We start from the raw sequence: 19,214 nt of genomic DNA, 5'->3' as shown, positions 1-19,214 counted from the left end.
ACGGTACACAAGATAAATGTCTGTGGCGCCGTTCACTTGTAAATATATTTTCCCAGATAACAGAAAACTAGTTTGACCTCCATACTCAGGATGCACTTCGCTCTTGCCATCTTGTCGAGTGGTTGGGTTATACGAGCGGCAGGCAGGAGTTAGCTCACCGCCGCTGTGCTAAAGTGGATATCTGTCAGCTAGCTGCTAGTAGCAGCTGCCAAAAGTGAGCTATCCACAGAGCAAGAGGCAACACTTCGCCGACTTGGAGACGTGTTCTCTGTCTACCGCTGGATTATAGATTCTTTCTGATAAACCTGTGGATTTGTTTACATCATGATGTCGCACATGCTGGTACCAAGGTAGGGAAAACTGGCTAACATCAGCTAACTCAGCTACTTAGCGAGAAATACATACATAACTGAGAGAGAAGAGTGCGGGCCCGCCTCAGACTAAAGTACCGGTGAAAGCTGCTGAACAAGAACTTTGACAAAGGGCCTGTTTGCAACTCCGGTGCCGGGACAAAAGGTAGGCCGGGGGTGGGAGAGCGGCACATTTAAGGAGTTTCGCCCCGGTTGTGACACACTTTTCTCGAACAAGAGAGAGAGGAAGAGGAACGGTATGGAAATGTCCTATGACAGTACGTGTCTGTGTCACATCCCTCAGCTGTGAATTACTTCGCAAGACATTAGTCCAGCACTTCGTTTCATCTGGGGAGCTTGCTGACTTGACGCAGTTAATCAACATGTCGAAAATGCCAGCGAAGAAGAAAAGTTGTTTCCAGATCACGAGTGTAACGCAGGCTCAGGTGGCGGCCGGCAGCATCACCGACGACACCGAGAGCCTAGACGACCCGGACGAGTCTCGGACAGAGGATGTGTCATCGGAAATATTTGACGTTTCTAGGGCAGACCAGGGTGTGTGTGAGAAGAGTTCATCCGAGGAAACCTTGAACAACGTAGCAGAGCCTCAGGAGGGCCAGCAGCCTGTCAATGGGGGTCTCTCTTATAAAAGTATAGGCACTGATCGTGTCACCCCACATAATTTAGTGGGAAGTGTACCTGTGCAGGCTACAGCTCAACCCTTTGTTCCAAGCTCAGCCACCCATCCCTTGACAGTCATCAATGCGGCTCCTGCTACTACTGTCTCTACCAGTGTGGCTCACACAGCTCCTGTGAGCACCAGCTGTAGTTCCCGTTTCAGGGTCATTAAACTTGACCATGGGACCGGAGAGCCCTTCAGACGGGGCAGGTGGACATGTACTGAGTTTTATGAGAGAGATTCAGATTCAAATGTTAATCGGACTGTGGATAGCATAAAACCGAGTCTAACCCTTGATCACAGTATAGACAGGGACAGTGGGCTGGGAGCCACCAATAACTCTGTGGTCACTAGCAGTGCTTTATCAGCACAGGCTTCGGAGAACACTGCGGACAGTGGCTACGCCGTCGGGCACCCCACCCACCCCCACGCTTCAGAGCCTACCCAGCAAGGCTACGGCTTAGCTCCTCAGATAGGGAGCGGAGCAAGTGCCTTTCAGCCCACAGGGTATACAACTACAGCATCACAGCAGCCACAACAGGCTCAGGTCAATATGCAGCCTGTTGCACCCCAAACCTTTCTGTCGAACAGCCTCAATGGTGTGCACCAAGGTGCCATGCAGCAGCAGTCTATCATTATGCCTCCTGCCACACAGGCCCAGCAGTTTACCTATTCTACTGGCCTCCCACCTGGCCAGCCAGACTATCGTCAGCAGCACTTTGGCTCAAGCCCTCAGAACCTTCCCATGACGACCCTCTCTGTGGGGCCTCCAATCAGCCAGATGCCCTCACCTCTTATCACCCTTGCTGGTCCAGGAGCCCAGGGGCTGGGCGGTGAGGCAACCTCAGCCCATGGCCTCCTGCTGCAGGTGGGCAGTGCCCCAACCATGGCCCCCATCCTTCCAGGAAGTGGCCAACAGCAGCATATCAACCAGACTCAGCCTTTAGGAGGGCTAGGTATTACCCCTGCACCTTCGGTCACCACCGCCACCTCCCACAGCGGTGTCCAGAACACACCTGCCGCAGTGCCCACTATCAACAACACCCCTCCCGGTGTGCCAAGTCAGGCTCCTGGCACAGGAGGATTTGTCCAGCCACAGGCAACCCACGGAGGAGCCCCAACAGGCCTTCCCTCTGGCTTCAGTAACCACGCTGAAGATAGTAGGCAGAATACTGACGCCCTACCTCAATCGAGTGCCGTTGTGGTGCCAGGGAAAGATGGTATAAAGCCTTTCATCGGCGGGGGCCTCAACCTGCCCACTCCTACTGTCAACAGCCTATTTGACATCCATATTACCATGAATGTGGATGAGGACAGGTAAGACAGTGAAATGAGTCAACTTTCATAGATTAAATTCTTTACTGCTTTTTTGTTCAGCTGTGGTAATGCAATATTATATTATATACCTGGAGCCAATCAAGTGTGTATCTTTACCCTCATATTAAACATTCTTGTTGCATTCTTGAGGAGAATGCCGCTCCCTTCACCAGTGCCCAAATTAGGCACGATATGTCTAGAAGTCTTTTACTGAAGGTTTTACTGAAAGAACAATGAAACAAAACACACATTTTTCTTAGTTCTGTTTGTAAGTGTGACATTTTAGATTGGGAGGAAGGAGGGATTAGAGGGCTAGTGAGCCAATGAAAACTGGCAGAGACAGGAGGAATATTTTGTCTTTGTCACTAATGGGAAACCCACAAAACACTGAATAGTAATTTGCCTTTTTTTGACACCCACAGCCCCCTCCTGCAAGCCTCCATTCAACCATGCGGGCTGTTTGGGTTCAGGGGGCCTTAACAAGCACTTGGATAAGTTACAACACACGCAGGAGTAGTTTTTTAAATTCTCCCTTCTGCCTAGGAGAGAGCATTAGCATACTCGCCCTGCGCAGTGATCCCAGCCTCCCAACTTTAAATTTTTCCAAAAGTACTCCTCTAATGGTACACACTGTAGCTATTTTTAGGGTCTGTCGGATGGTCTTCTACACAGCTTGATCTGAAGTGATGCCACTCTTTGGCTTTCTAAGCAAGCAGGAGACTAGGAGAGGTGATGTTTGAGCCAAGAATGACCTAGAGAGCTCTAGTTCACTCATACACACACACACACGTGCATAGTCTGTCCTGTATTTATGTAGGCCTCAGTGTTTATCAGTGGGCTCTGTTCTGTATTATGAATGGTGCAGCCAGAGGAGGAGGAGGAGGATTAGGAGATGTGTGTGTGTGTGTGTGTTTGCTTTGGGAGGTTGAGGCCTGATTTTTATTGCTCATGGTCCAGATATTTCTAAAGCTAATCATTGTTTACCGAGAGACGGCTTCACATATGGGTATATGGGTTGATTATGTGCACAGGGCAGAAACATAGTGTGTTGTCCCTGATTTCATGAGAGGAACAGTCAGTGCCTGTTTCCTAGCCATTCGTGTGTGTGTGTGTGTGTGTTTGTGTGTGTGTGCGCGAGAAAGAGGAGTGACATTAGTGGCTCTCTGTGTAGCTATGGAGATGCCGGCAGCAGGACAGGACAGGATGTGTCAGGGGTGGTGGAGAGGACAGTTAGCCTGGTGCACAGACACACACCTACATCACACACACAGACACCCCTGTGGCACTGATAGCGAGCACGTAAGCCACTGTGTCTGTGGCAGTGATGACACGGCCAGACTGAATCAGCAGGATGATGTCTGATCTGGCTCTCAGACTCGAGTCCTTGTTAGACTTGTTGATGACTTGTTACGGCTTTAAGCTCCTCCTTGTACTTTTGCGAAATAGGCTCTCACTTAGCTGCATAGGGTTGCTATAATTAAAGTAAATATAATTTCCTCAGTCCAATGGTTACTCTGCATAAATGTTCTGGAGCTAATTTCCATAATTTTAAGTTATTTTGTTTACCCCTAAGGGACAAAAAATGTATTAATTATAAATTAATTATTGGTTTGCTGTCCAATTTGCAACAGCATTTCTACATAGACAGTGGTGCTTCAGTCACACTTTGTAACCATTTTTCAACAAAATAAGATGAACTGTATGGCTGCTATCAACAAATAAGCAGTTATATCGGACAGATTAAACAATTGCTGCATCTTACCTAAGCTAGTAGGGGACACTGGATATGTCAAAAACTGTATTTTCCCATCCTGTTGATGAAATTTGGGACACTTTTTGTCCTAATTGGTCTGGGCTATGATGTAATAACCATTTCACGGCTTGTACATTGAGCTACTTTTGGTAGATGTGTATTAAGTCTTCTGTACCAAGGCATTTCATCCGTGCCAGACTTCATGGAATTTCAAAAATGTCAAAGGTCTAACACAGTGCAAGTTGAGTCGTCACCAAACTTGGTTGACTGATACAGCTGTCAAATCTTTCCTGAGGGGTTTGCATGTTGATTACTTTGCACTTAACTTCTGTAAAATGCATCAGCATGCTTGATAAATATAAACCAACCCTATTAGACAATAACATTGTGAAAAGTGTACCAGATAAATCACATGTATATCATGGGTTGTAGACCTTTTTCTTTAGTTTTAACAAAACTTTGATCAGTCTAACCAAAGTTTAATCTGTAAAATACATTATGAAAACTTCAGTATTGAGACCGATAAGCCCACATGTCATGTACACATTGCCTAAATAATGAGAATAGTGGAATTGTTTTGTTGTTTTTCACAAATCGTTGTATATGGATTCTGCCTGCTGCATACTTTCACATGTATGTACACGTTGATTTTTGGTTAACCTCAAATCCTGGGCAGTTTTGAGGTAAGGTTGGCAGTCACAGGGGTAATTTTAAATAGTATCAGTTGTAATTAAAATGCCTTGTTAACTCATAATGTTCTTGTGAAGACCATAAGCACATATTTCAAGGAACACACCCCAACATAACGGGACACACATTTTCAAACTTTCTGCCGCTTTTCAGAGGTGCATTGTTCTGTGGATGAGCTCGGCCTCGTTGAGGAATCTGCTCCAAGTTTCATTGTTTGGTTCTGTTTTGAATTAGAGTGCATCACAGAAGTGGAACAAAGCATTGTGGGGGTGGAGGCGTGAGATTAGAATGATTTCCCCTCAGCTTAGAATGGTTAGCATCTCTGCTCAGCATGCTACCTCACTGCCAAATAAAGTGATGAAGCTGCCCCTGGGACAAATTGCTTTCCTTCAATAGGAGCACTTGGCCTTTAACTCAGTTACTTCTTCCAGGGCGGACAGCCCCCGCATACCCAGTATACTGTCTCAATTAAGAATGTTAATTATTAATCCTTTTATTGATTACATTTTCTCAAGCAGAAGAACAGTAGCAACCTAATTGTACAGTGGAGAGAAACACAGTCTGAAGTTAATTCTGATTCACAATTTATTGTAATTCACTTCATTTTATCCAGAGGAGGAGCACAATAACTTATCTGAAAGCAAATTGATTAATCTGATTGGTGAATAATGTGTAATTGATTAATTGTGTACATCCCAAGTACATAATCTATTCGCTTTTATTTCGCATAGTTCTGGAAAGATTAATGAAACATATGAGTATCGGAGGGATATGTAATGTATCCTTTTTTATATGTTGAGTCATATTGTTCTTTTGGTATTGACACAGATCATACCAAGCACCATTGAACACTTCAGTCATGACCTCTGGCAGATAAGTAAAAGCCCCATGTAACATGGGGTGATGTTGGTGAATTGGTGCACCTTTTAACTGAATTAATTTGTATGTCTTGCTTTTATTTGACTCTTCCTCTACTATCTGAAGTGTGTGCTAGAGCTCTGCATACCCTTTAACCTCCCTCACTCTCCCCAACAGCCTGGCACTGGCAGGGCTAAAAATGGTAGTAAAGGAGTAGGAAGTGACTATCTTGTCACTATCGTGCATATATAAAGATTCACATGTGAAAACTACACAGTTTAGCCACAGTCTTCAGCTGCCAAATTTACAAACCTCCACGACATGTCTGATAGCCGACATATGATGTCACCATGCAATTGTGGAAACTGAAATGCACACAAGATTAATTTTTTCTTCACACACACACATACACACTGAATGTCACAAAGTTGTAATTTGATTGGAAGCGTTATGAAAGGTCAGCTGCAAAGTAAGTTCAACTAGGTGGAAATTTTGAGTTGTCCACCGCCAACTGGGGTGAGTGCAGTTGCTCCTGCAGTTGGGAAAACAACGCTTTTACAGGTGGAGAGTCATGTTGTTGGTGTTCGTAGGAAAAAATGGCAGCCATTGCTGCTGTCGGCAGTCTTTAAAGCAGCCGCCTGCTAACATTAACGCTGGATTGACTTGAAGCTTAGTAGGAGCTTAGCAGGTATCTAGACGGTTAGCCCTGCCCCTTTAATGGCTCTCAGCTGTGTTGTGTCAAAGCAATATTGTTTTTCTTGCCAGTCAAGTAGTAGTGAATGGCTATAGTCTATAAAGAAGAATCCTTCTCTGTATTTTGTTCAAAGTAATAGCTCAGGAAGTAGCACAGGAAGGGGTGCATTGAAATATGTTTGACACTGTGATCTGAGTTAATTAATAATAATAATTGATAATATTGTGACATTTGCTTTTGTTGTTGTTGTGTAGCCATAAACCTGAGGCAAATACATTAGTATTTTGTCAAACCCCTTCAAGGATTAATTGGTCTGTTGCACTTTCTCCATTTACCTTCTCTGGCTCTCTTAAGCAGACTGTCACACTATTGCTATCATCATTTTATCATATTGATTTATTTTTACATTTGTTTTTGAACAAGTGAAGAGACACTTCAGTGTTTCCCACATATAGACTTTACTTAGGCGGCCCGCCCAGGTTTAATAACGCTCGCCCAGGTATACTTATATATATATACAGATATATTTGGCAACCCACATTTTGCAGAGAAATAAAGAGAGAGATGCTATCTATTACTTTACAAGACATGAGCACAGTGAATATTTAACAAGCACGGACCAGGTAAAGCAACAGTGAACACACCAGTGAAGGTGTATTTTCGGTAGCACGTTGGTTTTGATACGCCATTAACAAGCCTCCTCCACAAGCGGCGCACCTGCTAATTTAAAAACGGAATTGCAGGTGTAAAAATCCAAAAGACGTGTGTGTGTATGTGTCTTTTTTGCGACTTTATAAAACGTACTACTGATGGAGAAAGTAAAAAGAGCAGACACATACAGGGAGAGAGAGACAAAAACAGGCTGGTCAAGCCGGTGTGTTTGTAGTAAGAGGCCTGAGGTGTAGGTGTGTGGGGGAAAAGAGAACTGAAGGGAAGGGAGCATATTCAAGTGAGTAAACACTGAAATAAGGTGGAGAATGAAATAGAATTAAAATGGTGAAATAAGAGAAATACTAGAAATAGAAATAAACCGCAAAAAGTCAGTTTGTTACATAAATACAAAATGAGCCTACATCCATTGATTGTTAGTCTAAATGTGTGCTTGTGTTCAGTGCTTGTACCATAGCACCTCCCTCTTGGCAGTTTTACCTCTTGGCAGTTTGACAGTTTAACACAAAGGGGGAGTAAGTGAGGACAGGGTGGGATGGAGAGTCAGGTTTGGGATAGGGCGTGTGTGTGTCTGTGTTGGGGGTTGTAGTTTGGTTGCCGCAGTGTCTGGAAACAAGGGTGCAGCTTATTTTCCACAGATAGCTGACCTGCCTGAACTTCCAGGGGACACATTCCAGGAACCCTGAATGGCTCTGATTGTGGGTCGTCCCGGGCTGCAGCCTGAGCAGACGGGTCTGCACCAGCTATGTTTTGGGGGCTTGTCCCCAGGCCCTGTCTCCTGTCAGTCTCCCTTTTATTGTGGGTGCTCTGTCTCTCTGGCTTTTGTTTTTCGTCTATCCCTAACTGACCTGGTAACACACTCTCCCTCTAAGCTTCTAAACTGCTGATGCAATTTTTCGCTTCCCGTTCACATTGTTGTCTTTTCTAGTTTAATTATTCAAAGGAGAAGCTGCAGTTTAAACCCCTCTTCTCTTTGCCTTTTAAATTTGGGGTGAAAATTTTGGTGTTGAGCAATCACCAGCATTTGTTTTGCAAGCATAATAACTGTCCGGAGTTGACTTTCAATGATGTCTCCTGTAACTACCCTCATAGAGCTCATTAATGGTTTTCAACTAATTTGGTCCTATTCCCAAAAACGATGCTCATTTCCTGCACAGAGGCAGAGCAAAAATAATGTGTATGTTTCGCAATGTAACAAGTGAATTATGATTGATATTAAAACATGTCAGGTTTGTTATATTTTTCTCTTTTTCATGTATTTTCAAAGATCTGAAGCTGTGCGAGGCAAAGTGGTTGAATAAGTTAGCGTAGCAGGACCCACCCTGTTATCTCAGCAAGATGTGGTCAGGGGATCACTTCCAATTAGAGTGGACCTGCCAAAGCAAGTAAACAACCACGCTCCTGGCGGCCTACCATAACTAACTCAGTTTGTGCTGGAAGCAAGGCCACTGAATCAACCGCAGAGTATGTTGTAGGCTGTTCCAGGATGAGGACACTGTGTGCAAACTGTTGGTGTTTGTTCTCTTTTCCAAAATCGTCTCAATACCGGACGGGATTTTTCAAATGGTTATAGCATGTTAATTATGCACTGGCTCATTTCAAAGGACGCCCTCTGTCCAAAGGCATAACCTGTTGACAAGTCCTTGTTAGTCTGTACTTTCTACATGGGGAAGGGGGGGCTATGTTGAGCTGAGGGATTATGTAAAGTTCCATTGTATTTCCATTTTATATTGTGTCGTAACTCCGGCTAGGGACATTAACAATTATAATAATAACTTTATTTGTGATGCAGCTTTCATGTAAATATGCAGCCCAAAGTGCTTAACAAAGCAAGATCAGATGAAACTAAACAATAATAATAGATAATATAAAGTACTAATAGCAGTAAAAATAAAACAAATAGGTTAAAAATAGGTTTCCAGAAATGACTTTTTTGACGGCTTTATTGTAAATTCTCATGTGAAAGTTGAAAGATCTCAAAGTGGGTGTAATGTACTTTTCCTCCACTGTCTCAGCCCTGTGACAGTTTCTTTTTAGCTGACAAATAGCAGCAGTTTTCCAAGGTCCTTTCTTGGCTACTTCTTTTTCTCAAAGTAGCAACAGAGTCAAAGGATTTTATAATTAACAACATGCACTAGAATGACTAGATCAACTAAGCAAGTGTTGGATGGAGGAAAAGTATGCATTATTGTCTAAAAACCTGGTTCAAGCATCGTCATCAAAGCTTTACATCGACAATCTCATTGTCAAGTCTAATGTATGCCCATGGTTGTGGGCGCACCTCTTTACATGATGCATAAGACCAAGACAGGCCAGAACATCTAAAAATTCAGGTGCCTTTGAATCAGCAGTGTTATTGACATGGAAGTTAAAAAGGTGGTATTATGCTCATTTTCAGGTTCAAAATCCTATGTGGTTTAATTTTCAAAAAACACCATATTTTTTTTCATACTGCACATTGCTGCAGCTCCTCTTTTCACCCTGTGTGTTGAAGGCTTCGTTTTAGCTGTGGAGTGATACATCTTGTCTTTGACTACTAGCTAATCAGAAGCAGAGAAGGGCGGGTCAGCGAAAAGATGGTAAACGGCTTCGATTCAGCTGTAGGCTACATGTTGCCAACCAGGTTGGCAATTTGGACTGGAGCAAGAGTTTCAGAGTGGTGAGTTATTAATCTGTAACAAAAGTATCTTTCATCCATAAAGTTTTAACTGAGCTCTGTCTCTACATCACAGCAACAACTTCATGTCCATTGACTGCTTGGAGGGTAGCCAGTGTTTGGAAGGGAGAGGAGAGGTGTGTGCTGCAGCTCAGTGTTTTTCCACCGGTGTTTTTGAGGGCGTGTCGGACTAGTCGCTCAGCGAGCATTATGACAGGTATTTTCATTATGACGTCACAAGAAAGGGAAGTAAAGGCTGGACTACAAACGAGCTGTTTTCAGGCAGTTCAGAGCAGTGTTTTCTGTGGGAGATGGGAACTCCCTTTGGGGTGGACTTTGGGCTTTTTCACTTTGCAAACCTAGTACATGCACAAAAAAGATATATAACTCAATAAAGGAGAGGGGAAAAGCCAAAAACCATAATACCACCTCTTTAAAATGGGATCAGATCAAAAGTTGATGTTGTGCTTAGTGGGTCAATAGTCACAGTTAGTACAGGCTGCTGAGCTTTCATAACTAAAGCTAAGTACAGAAACCTAAGTCCTCCTCCTCTTTTATCTTGTCTACTTGGGAACAGAAAACTATAATTTGGAGGAGATGATTCTAATAATATGGCAGAGGCAATTAAGGAAAGCCAACATTCGGTTAAAAATAAAAAAAACTAAGGCCATGTTGAGAGATAAAATCATTAATTAAAATAAAAATGCTTACTGGAGTGGGATCTAATATTCAAAAGTGCTGTTCTGTGGTGTCAAGCCAGTGTTTATTTAGCTCTTAGGTTAGTCTAAATGCGAGGCACATTGTTTCACAAAAGTAAAGACCGACTTATTGTAAACCTAAAAAGTTAGAAGGGCTAGCCCCAGAACTAAGAGCCGTAACAGTCCGTGACACCTGCTGACCAGCAGCACCAAATGAAAAAGAAGTGCCAAAATATAGCTCATAACTTGTGGTTTTCTAACAGTGTTGTACAGTGAGAAATAAGAAGGGAAAAAGTTTCTGGAGCACAGAAAACTCATTCTGCTGCTGTTGAAGTGATCGGTTCTTTAGGCAAATTAGGGAGCTTTCACACCTGGAAGTCCGCACCAAGGTCCGAAACAAAGTTCATGTTTTGATACATTCGGTTAGTTTTGGTTTGGTTTCACACTGCAATTCTGCGACCGCACTAAAAGACTTTACATGACAGATTTGCGTCCTGTCGTCATCATCTATGTGGGCTGCGTCTCCCTATGCTTGAAATTAACATGCATATTTTCCACCACTATATTATTATTATTATTATTATTATTATTATATTATTATTATTATTATTATTATTATGGCATTACTACCTGCAGCACCAACTATACGTTAAACATTATAACGTCGACAGGACAGAAGGAGAAGACAGCAAGCACCGCCATTTGAGGAGAGACCAAAGAGATGTGTGGCAGTGTACTTCTATAATGGCCCTCTGTTTGAAAAGATGAGAGAGCTGTCACGGGAGATTTATAATTGTGTCCTTATTTAAATGCATTTCTCCGTGCATTTGTTTGTTTCCGGTTTATACGGCAAACGCCAAACTTCCTATAAATAGTTTGAAAGTCCGAACTATTCAAAAAATGCTTTCACACCAGAACCGAACCATGGTTCAGTTTGATCCGGACCGAGACTAACTTTTTCGTCTGACCAAATTTCGTCTGTTTGTTCCGGGCTGTGGTCCGGGGGAGATTTCGCACCTGTATTTTTGGTTCGGATCAAACTGAAAAGTGTGAAAGTCTGGACCAAACGAGGTAGGTGTGAAAACCCCCTTAGTCCTACTTAAAATAGTCTTTGAGCAGTGGACGCATTGATACGTCTGTCTTAAGTCTGAACATTAGTTTGATCTAAGCCATAGTGAAAGTTGTATCTTTGTGGAATCTGCTGCTGTAGATCCTCAACTATTAGTCCATCGATTGATTAGTTGATTGACAGAAAATTATCATCAACTATTCTATAATCAGTTAATTGTTTGAGAAATTTCGAGTAAAAATGCCAAACATGCCCTTGTTCCAGCTTCTCAGATGTAAGATTTAGTTACTTTTCCCTGTCAAATGTGATAATATACATTATATTTCTGGCTTTTGTACTATTGGCTAGAAAAAAAAACAAGCAATCTGAAGACAAGCATTCTATAGATAAAATAAACAATTAAAATAGATTAATCAATAAAAATAATTGTTAGTCGTAGCCCTAAACCTTACTATGAATGAACAGTGATGCAAGCTGCATCTGTAGCCAATAGCCCTTAATCTAACAAGCTCACTCTGTTGCTGCTGACCTCAAAACAGCAACATGAAGAACACCACAGAGAGTGATCTGTTAAAACTGAACTTTCTGGCAGTAAGATATTTAAGTGTGTTTTCTGTGGCGCTTCGGAGTTTCCTCAAATGTTAGCTCTTCTAATTTTGTCTCTTGCCCTGTTGGTTTACAGTAAAGTCAGATATACTGATACAAAATTGAGGAAGTGAAAAAGAGAAAAGGTCAAAGTCTATTTATGGCACTTTGCAAGTGTCAGATACAATTTCTGGACAACCACTGGACAGAACTAGCCACATCTCCGAATTTCTCTTTCTTGTCGTCTCTCTGATGTGTGGTAATGATAATGCTAATGATAAGGTATAATGAAGCCGACCACAAATCTGAGCTTCTTTAGGCATGAAGGAGACAATCTAACTGGAAGTCTGAGCGATATAAATGTCTTCAGCTCCTAAGTAAGCTAACCAGTTGCTGTTGAAAATGTGGAGCTGTGTGTCGCAGCCTTTCTCCCAGAGTGGGAAGCAAGCACTGAACAACAGGGTTTCAGTGCCTAGGGCCTCCTGGAGCCCGAGATGTCTGAATAGTGAGTAATGAGGATGTGTGGAAAGCATGGCAGGCAGCTGCATTTGAGTCATCCATCCTTTCTGTGCTCTCGCTTGCTTTTAATGGGTGTCGTCGACTGATCTGGCTCACTGGTGACTGTTCAACTGTTCTCTAGTCCGGTGTGTGTGTGTGTGTGTGTGTGTGTGTGTGTTGTGGTGGTATGACAGTGTGGGGTTGGCTGAGAGAGTTGAAGAACGGCTCCAAGTTGAAGAAAGAGTGAATTAGAGATTTTAGGGGCTGCTTTTGATTGGCTTCTTCTCTGCGTCTCTGGGCTCAGGGAGTTTTTTTTCTTTGAGTGTCTTTTTCATTTGCCAATCACTGCCAGTGTTGAGTTTGTTTTTTTCCCCCAGTCCTTCCCAAACATCTTCCTGAGGGGTTATCTGTGGGCACACAGTCCACACACAGTGAGACAAATCACTTCCAGGATGAAGTGCATATCTGAGACAGATTTGTCCTGGCCTGTCTTCGCATAGAATTGACACAAACACACATCATACACAAACATTTTTTTAAAAAGGATGCGCTAAATTTGATTAGAACTGTGACCAAGACAAATACTGTACAAGACAATTTACTGCTAAAAAATGAACTTATTTGCTCTCTGGTGGACAAACTATGTGTGTAATGGAGACACTGTTTCTAAATGACCTCAAACATATCTTTGGCATTTCTGTACTAAACTTATGCTTATCTTTGAGAACCATGCAGCACAGGGCCAAATATAAGTGATCAAATTCATCTGAAAGAGAAGTTTTGAATTCAAGATGTTGTTTTTGCATGGCATGAACCTTTGATCACTGAGGCACCAGGTTATTGTCATGATGGAGCAGCTTTGTTAATTGATCGGTTGATTTGTATGTTCTAGAAAATCCCCCCCAAATTGTTTAATTGTTAATTGTTTAATCTTCCTAAAAACCCAAGTGGGATATCTTCAGATGACCAGATTACCAGAAGTCCGAAACTTATTTACCTCAGATCAGAAAGAAATGCTCACAAGTGAGAAGCCCGACCTAGGGATCTTTTTTGCTTGAAAAATTAATTCAAGGATGACTTGATAATACATTTTTTATCTATCTATATTTTTGCGACATTAGTCAATCTTGTCAGGTCTCGAAAGGCCAACTAGAGTCATGTCTGTTCTGCAAGTTAAATCCATCCACGCAGGCAATGCAAATTCGGCAGGGTGCTTTTTTTTTTTTTTTGTATTCAGTTGTGAAAGGCGCAGGTTTTGTAAGAACCGAAGTTTCCTGCTTTGCTTTGATGTCCGCTTTCGTATTCTGTCAAACGCTTCCTCCGTTGTCTTCTTCCTCTTCTTTTTCTCGAGTCAACTTCGTCTCGAGTGTCTCTTCTCATCAGCAGTGAGCCATTCTCTGCCCCCCCGCCTCCTCCAGTGTCTTTCAATGAGCAGGCTCTTGCAAGGAAACGGACGTGAGTCATTGTGGCTGGGTAGACTGATAACGGTTTATTCACTCATTCGTAACTGCAGTGTTGAACAGATGGTACCTTGGCTTATCACTGCATTAGGATGGTTTTGTCATAAAGCCCCAAACTCGTCCACTTTTTCACCCAGTGAGGCCATCCAGATGATTATTTTTATTTCCTAGCTTCTAACAAAAAACTTCCTGTAATTATGTGATTGTGTTTGTGTGTGCGTGCTACTACCACTTACCAAATGATAATTATTTTCACGAGTATTTGTTGAACTTATTGCGTCATGCTGTTGTGAATCAGACTCTGTCACTTATTTCTTCACTGTGCGGTAATCAGAGGCCTTGTGTCCTTTTGAAGCTTTTTAATTGGCTCTTTCACCCACACTCTTTATCTCTCTCACAAGTGTGAAACAGGAACACAGGTGAAAAGTAAGAGCACGTGTTATCTGAAGCACTTTACATAAAACCCTGTGTAGTTATCTACTGTAAAAACACTTGTTAATTATGATTTCTCACCTTGCACGTGTCCTTATCAACCATGTTTTTGTTTTCTACGTTTTGTACTCTGATCTTTTACTTAAGTAAAAGTAGCAATACTACAGTGTAAAAATACTAAATAGTATAAAGTAGAAGAAAATTGAAATACTCAAAGTACATGTACCTCAGAGTACTCGGTACTTGATTAAATGTACTCAGTGACATTTCACCACGTTGCCACTTTGCCACCCTTGGCTCAGAATGAGGTCAGCCAATAAAACGCCATACCAAACAATGGAAAATATTCAGCTACGAGTTCCTGTGCTGTTGGTGTCAGTGCATCGGCATTTTAATACTGAGCTAGAATTGCAACAAGCACGGGTGACGACGGTCACCGGAATGTTCATTTCATGGGTGTGAGAGGCCAACGATAAGATGTCTTGTAGAAAATGTGATATTTGATAGGATGGCCCTCTATAGTCAGCAGAAATTAGTTTTACCCTGCTGCTGATAAAACACAAATGCAACCTATGCAGGGGACCTGCTCATAGACATATTAATCTGTAGTGCCACCAGTGGCCAAAACTGCACAGTGTAACTTAAGTATAGATGAGTTACTGAAACTTTCCATTCAGGGAGACAGAATACTAACAGGTGAAGTTATTTTTCATATCCTTATTCAACACAGAAAGCATATGATAATCATAATTTGTTGATAAATGTCAGATTACCCAACTTCACTGAGGCCTAGTGCCCCCTGCACTGCTTAAAAACACTCCTCATACATAAATGAGACATTTACCACTCTCAATGGGACCATCCGCCCTAATGAATAATACTTTTCTGCTTCAAACGCTTTTGATACATTTTGCATTTATAATCGCATACAGCGTCTTTATTTTCTCCACTGCATTTTTCTTATTTTGGTATTGCTAATTAAGTAAAAGATTGAACTAGATTATCCATGATTAAGAAGCATTTAAATGCGCTCAAGGGTTAACATGGCAAAAATCTTTATATTCGACATTATACTGTACGTTCAGAGAAGTGCAGAGAAATTAAATATAAACAGCAATGGTAATGTTTTAACTAAACCAAAGGGACTAGAGAAAGCAGAAAAGCACAGGAGAGATCAGGTGTCAGTGAATAAACAAATTGGAGGATTTGTCTGGCACAAGAACCACCAAAAAAGCTAAGGCGACTGCTTTTTTTTTCAGGTGTTAGGCATCCTGAGTCGATACCATAAGCATATGTCTGCAGTAACATAATATATCTCTTTTCAGACATTATTAAAGATTAAATCGAGAAGGGAGAAACATCCTATACAATAATAAACATGATAATGTACTACAGTCGCCATCTAAATTCTTGTTCTGTAAAAGAAACCTTGGCACTACATACTTGATGTACTAAAGAAAGCTTTAGATCAAGGCAGGTTTACCTTAGGGCAGAAGGCAGTGCCCACATGACACACCCAGTGTACGGTATGTAAAAGGAGTTGGTTGTGATTTGTCACAGGAATCTGCTAGTGGTTTGTCTGCATAGAGATATTAATACCTAGGCAACCAGCAATACAGCAGCTGTGAAGGCCTTGGATCAAAGCCAGAGTTGGTATTGAACAGTTGCAATAACACGTCAATGATAAGAAGTATGGCTCCTTTCATGTATTATAAACTGAAGCAATGTGTGGTAATATTGCATTGTTGAATAGAAAATGTCCCTACCCTGCCCAATGCTGCCAAGAAGCTGGCTCATTCTCTCGCTTAGACCACCCATCAGAAAAATGTTCGGCTCAGTCATACACCTGTGGTGAAAGTTTATACTAAATGGCATTCCATTGTAATGTAGTCATTATAGAGATGATGGGTAACACATCTTCCGACTTGAATAAATAAAAGCATCACATTGTAGTATGGTTATTTCGTAGGATACTTTCCCGTGGAAAAATTTGAACTTTACAAAGATGTATTTTAGAGTTTTCTTCTTTACTTTAGCAGGAATCAACAGTTAAGTTTGTCGCGCTTGGTTTCCCGCTCTACAGGTCCTTTCTGGTCAGATCTGTGCTCCTCAGTTGTCTGGCATGCCTGCTCAACCCCAGGCAATGTCAGTGGAGAGTGACATGCCAGTGTTGTTACACAGCAGCTGACGAGCCGGGACAGAAACAGGCCTTGTGGCCAGTATGGCAGAGTTCACTTGGCCGACATCACGCTTCAGGAACCGATTCTACACTTTATTTAACCGGCGGAGTCAGTGAACCTGAGCTCTGCTAAGTGAAATTGAGCAGAGAGCGTGGCTTTGTAGCTCCAGGTTGATGCTATCAGCTGCCACCCAGCTGAACGAGCCACCCGAGATGTCTGAATTATACACACTCTACGGTACTCATGGTAACAATTATGTGTAACCCAAGCAGAAATTAACACCCTCAGCTTACGGGAATGCTCATGTCAGTGTCACATATTTTCACTCAACTTTCACTGAGCTGTTCATTGCTAAAGCTTGAGCTGTGATCTTATTTACTGAGGTTTTTTTTAAAATTGAGTGATAAATAGCCCAAGGAACCGCTCTTCTCTGTCCTACGTGCTGTCCCATAGGAATGGGCGGGGTGTTGTCAGTGGTGGTTAGCTGCACAGCTGGGACTTTGCCTGGCTCAGGCATGGCTGCGGGCCTGGCCCCATGCGGAGGGTCACGTCCCTGTTTGCCGCTGAGCCTTTTCCCCTCTCTCCCACGGCATCTCCTAATCACTACATTATGAGAAGAACTCCTCCAACTGCTGGGTCACATCTCATCCCTCTGTCCAGTTTATTCAGCCTCCTCCTGTATCAGGCTTTAGCCAAAAAAACCTTTGCAAATTAAACTTGTGTGGTTTGAACAGGGAGAGTTTTGTATGCATCACATGAAGACAGAGATGTGTAGTCACGTGTGTAGGGTTCTGCTCAGCGTTCAGCAACATCAAAGAGAGACCGTTGCAGGAAAAACAACTTCAGGAAAACAACCCGCAGTTCAAAACCCAGTGTTTGCGACGTTGTTAGGTGTTTTTGTGTCGTGCTGCATCACTTTGTTTTTTTGATTCTGTGGATGTAAAATTCCTTGTTTTTAGGTTATTTAAAAGGGAGCAAATTAAATTTTTGTGCCTTCCATTAAAAGCAGCAGCTTTCCTCAAGTAACCCGAGGGAGCATGTGTTCATTCAGGCCCTAGCAGCAGCCTTTTCTGAGGGAGCTTAAGGACTGAATGGCCTTTACAGGCAAAATCCAACTTGCGTCTCTATTCTTCATCTTGTGTGTGTTGTATCATGATTGTTAACCTGTCAGAGCATTGGCATTTTGATGGGCAAACTTCTTTTTACAAGTTCCTGTTCTGCAGCAGGGAGTTATGGTTGTGTCATTGTAGTCATGTTTTTTTTGTCATCACTCATTGAATTATGTAATATTCTCTCTTTGGGTACTGCATGTTCAGCATTTTTGAGTTGATAGGCTCTTTACGTGTTGATGACGGGTTGTGACACTAATATAGCTTCTCCATTGACAAGAGTTTTGCCCGCTAAATCCCTTGTCACTCACATCATGAGAGCAAGGAACGGTCTCTCAGATCTGACTACATGTTGTGACTTTGCTTAAGAACCATTTTTTTGACATGTTTGTGCAGGGTGGTTAAATTGTTGCATAATGTAGCACATTGTTTGATAGTGTCATGTAAAGTCATGTATAATTCCATTATTTCATGCAGAGTACAATGTAATATACATGGTTATCTTAGCCAGAAACGTGATGTTTTAGAATTTAAATTTCATGACATTAAAAATATATTGGGTTATGCTGTAGATTTCAGAATGTGACTGGCGCTTAAGTGAGAGCGGGGTATAGTTTGTCAGAATTGACGTCATTAACATGCATTATTCTCTACAGTATAACTATATATATATATATATATATATATATATATATATATAAACACCAGCCAGTAATGGTTTTAGATTAGATCTGCTGTCATTTAAGAAACATCTTAAGATTTTGTAAAGACAATGGTGACTGTAGGGCCCTACGAAATTGATATAAATTTTTGCCAAATTCCATACAATTATTTTCCAAATTCAGTTTTGTTTTTTTTGTTTTTTTTGTTTAAATTTTTCGGAATTCTGTTTTGTAGAATTTAAGCACATTTTGTCATTTGGTGGATGAATACAATTTGAACAAGTCAATAAGAAAATATCAATGAATTTGATTTATCAAACCAAATGTGCATATAGAAATGTTCCAATGTGTAATTATTTGTGGGAGCAATTGACCCTTGCTAAGCTGTGCCGCCAATATGCAGCTGGCCAATCACAGCGCTGTATAGGTCTCCCTCTAACTGAGGTCCGACACTTTCACCACTGCTCTCCGTTGACTGGTACACAAAATTTTTATTTTTGCTGTGGCTACCCAGAGATGTTGAAAGGAGAAGTACGATTTCTTCCCTTTCCAAAACCTAAAACAAATCAGAAAAAATTAGGCTGTGGATTGTTCCCAATGTAATGTTGGTTAGCTAATGCTACCTAACTTAATTTTCTACTGAATGTAACGTTATAAAGCCCTACTGTTTTTGCTTTTTAATGATTGTAATAGTGAATAGAGACCTACCCAGCTTCACAGGAACAGTGATAATCCTTTATATCGTTGTCCTTTGTCTCAATCGTCAAGTGATTCGGTGGTTCATTTTTACTGTGATCGGTGGTCTTTATTTATTTCACGTCAGTTTGACAGTCTGAATACATCCTTCAAATGTAT

At 41.7% G+C, this 19,214-nt stretch overlaps 1 protein-coding gene across 1 annotated transcript in view; it reads left to right on the top strand.

The window, feature by feature from the left end:
* Window positions 1-19,214, top strand: part of tsc22d2 (TSC22 domain family 2) — a 40,432-nt gene continuing 21,218 nt past the window's right edge. Inside the window, exon 1 of the mRNA XM_046049752.1 lies at window positions 1-2,346. Coding sequence (XP_045905708.1) covers window positions 623-2,346 — 1,724 coding nt within the window. The 5' untranslated portion in view covers window positions 1-622. The remainder of the gene's footprint in view (window positions 2,347-19,214) is intronic.

This window comes from Micropterus dolomieu, linkage group LG05 (assembly GCF_021292245.1).
Source record: "Micropterus dolomieu isolate WLL.071019.BEF.003 ecotype Adirondacks linkage group LG05, ASM2129224v1, whole genome shotgun sequence".
Taxonomy (NCBI): Eukaryota; Metazoa; Chordata; class Actinopteri; order Centrarchiformes; family Centrarchidae; genus Micropterus; species Micropterus dolomieu.
This window is presented reverse-complemented; position numbering and strand designations above follow the sequence as displayed.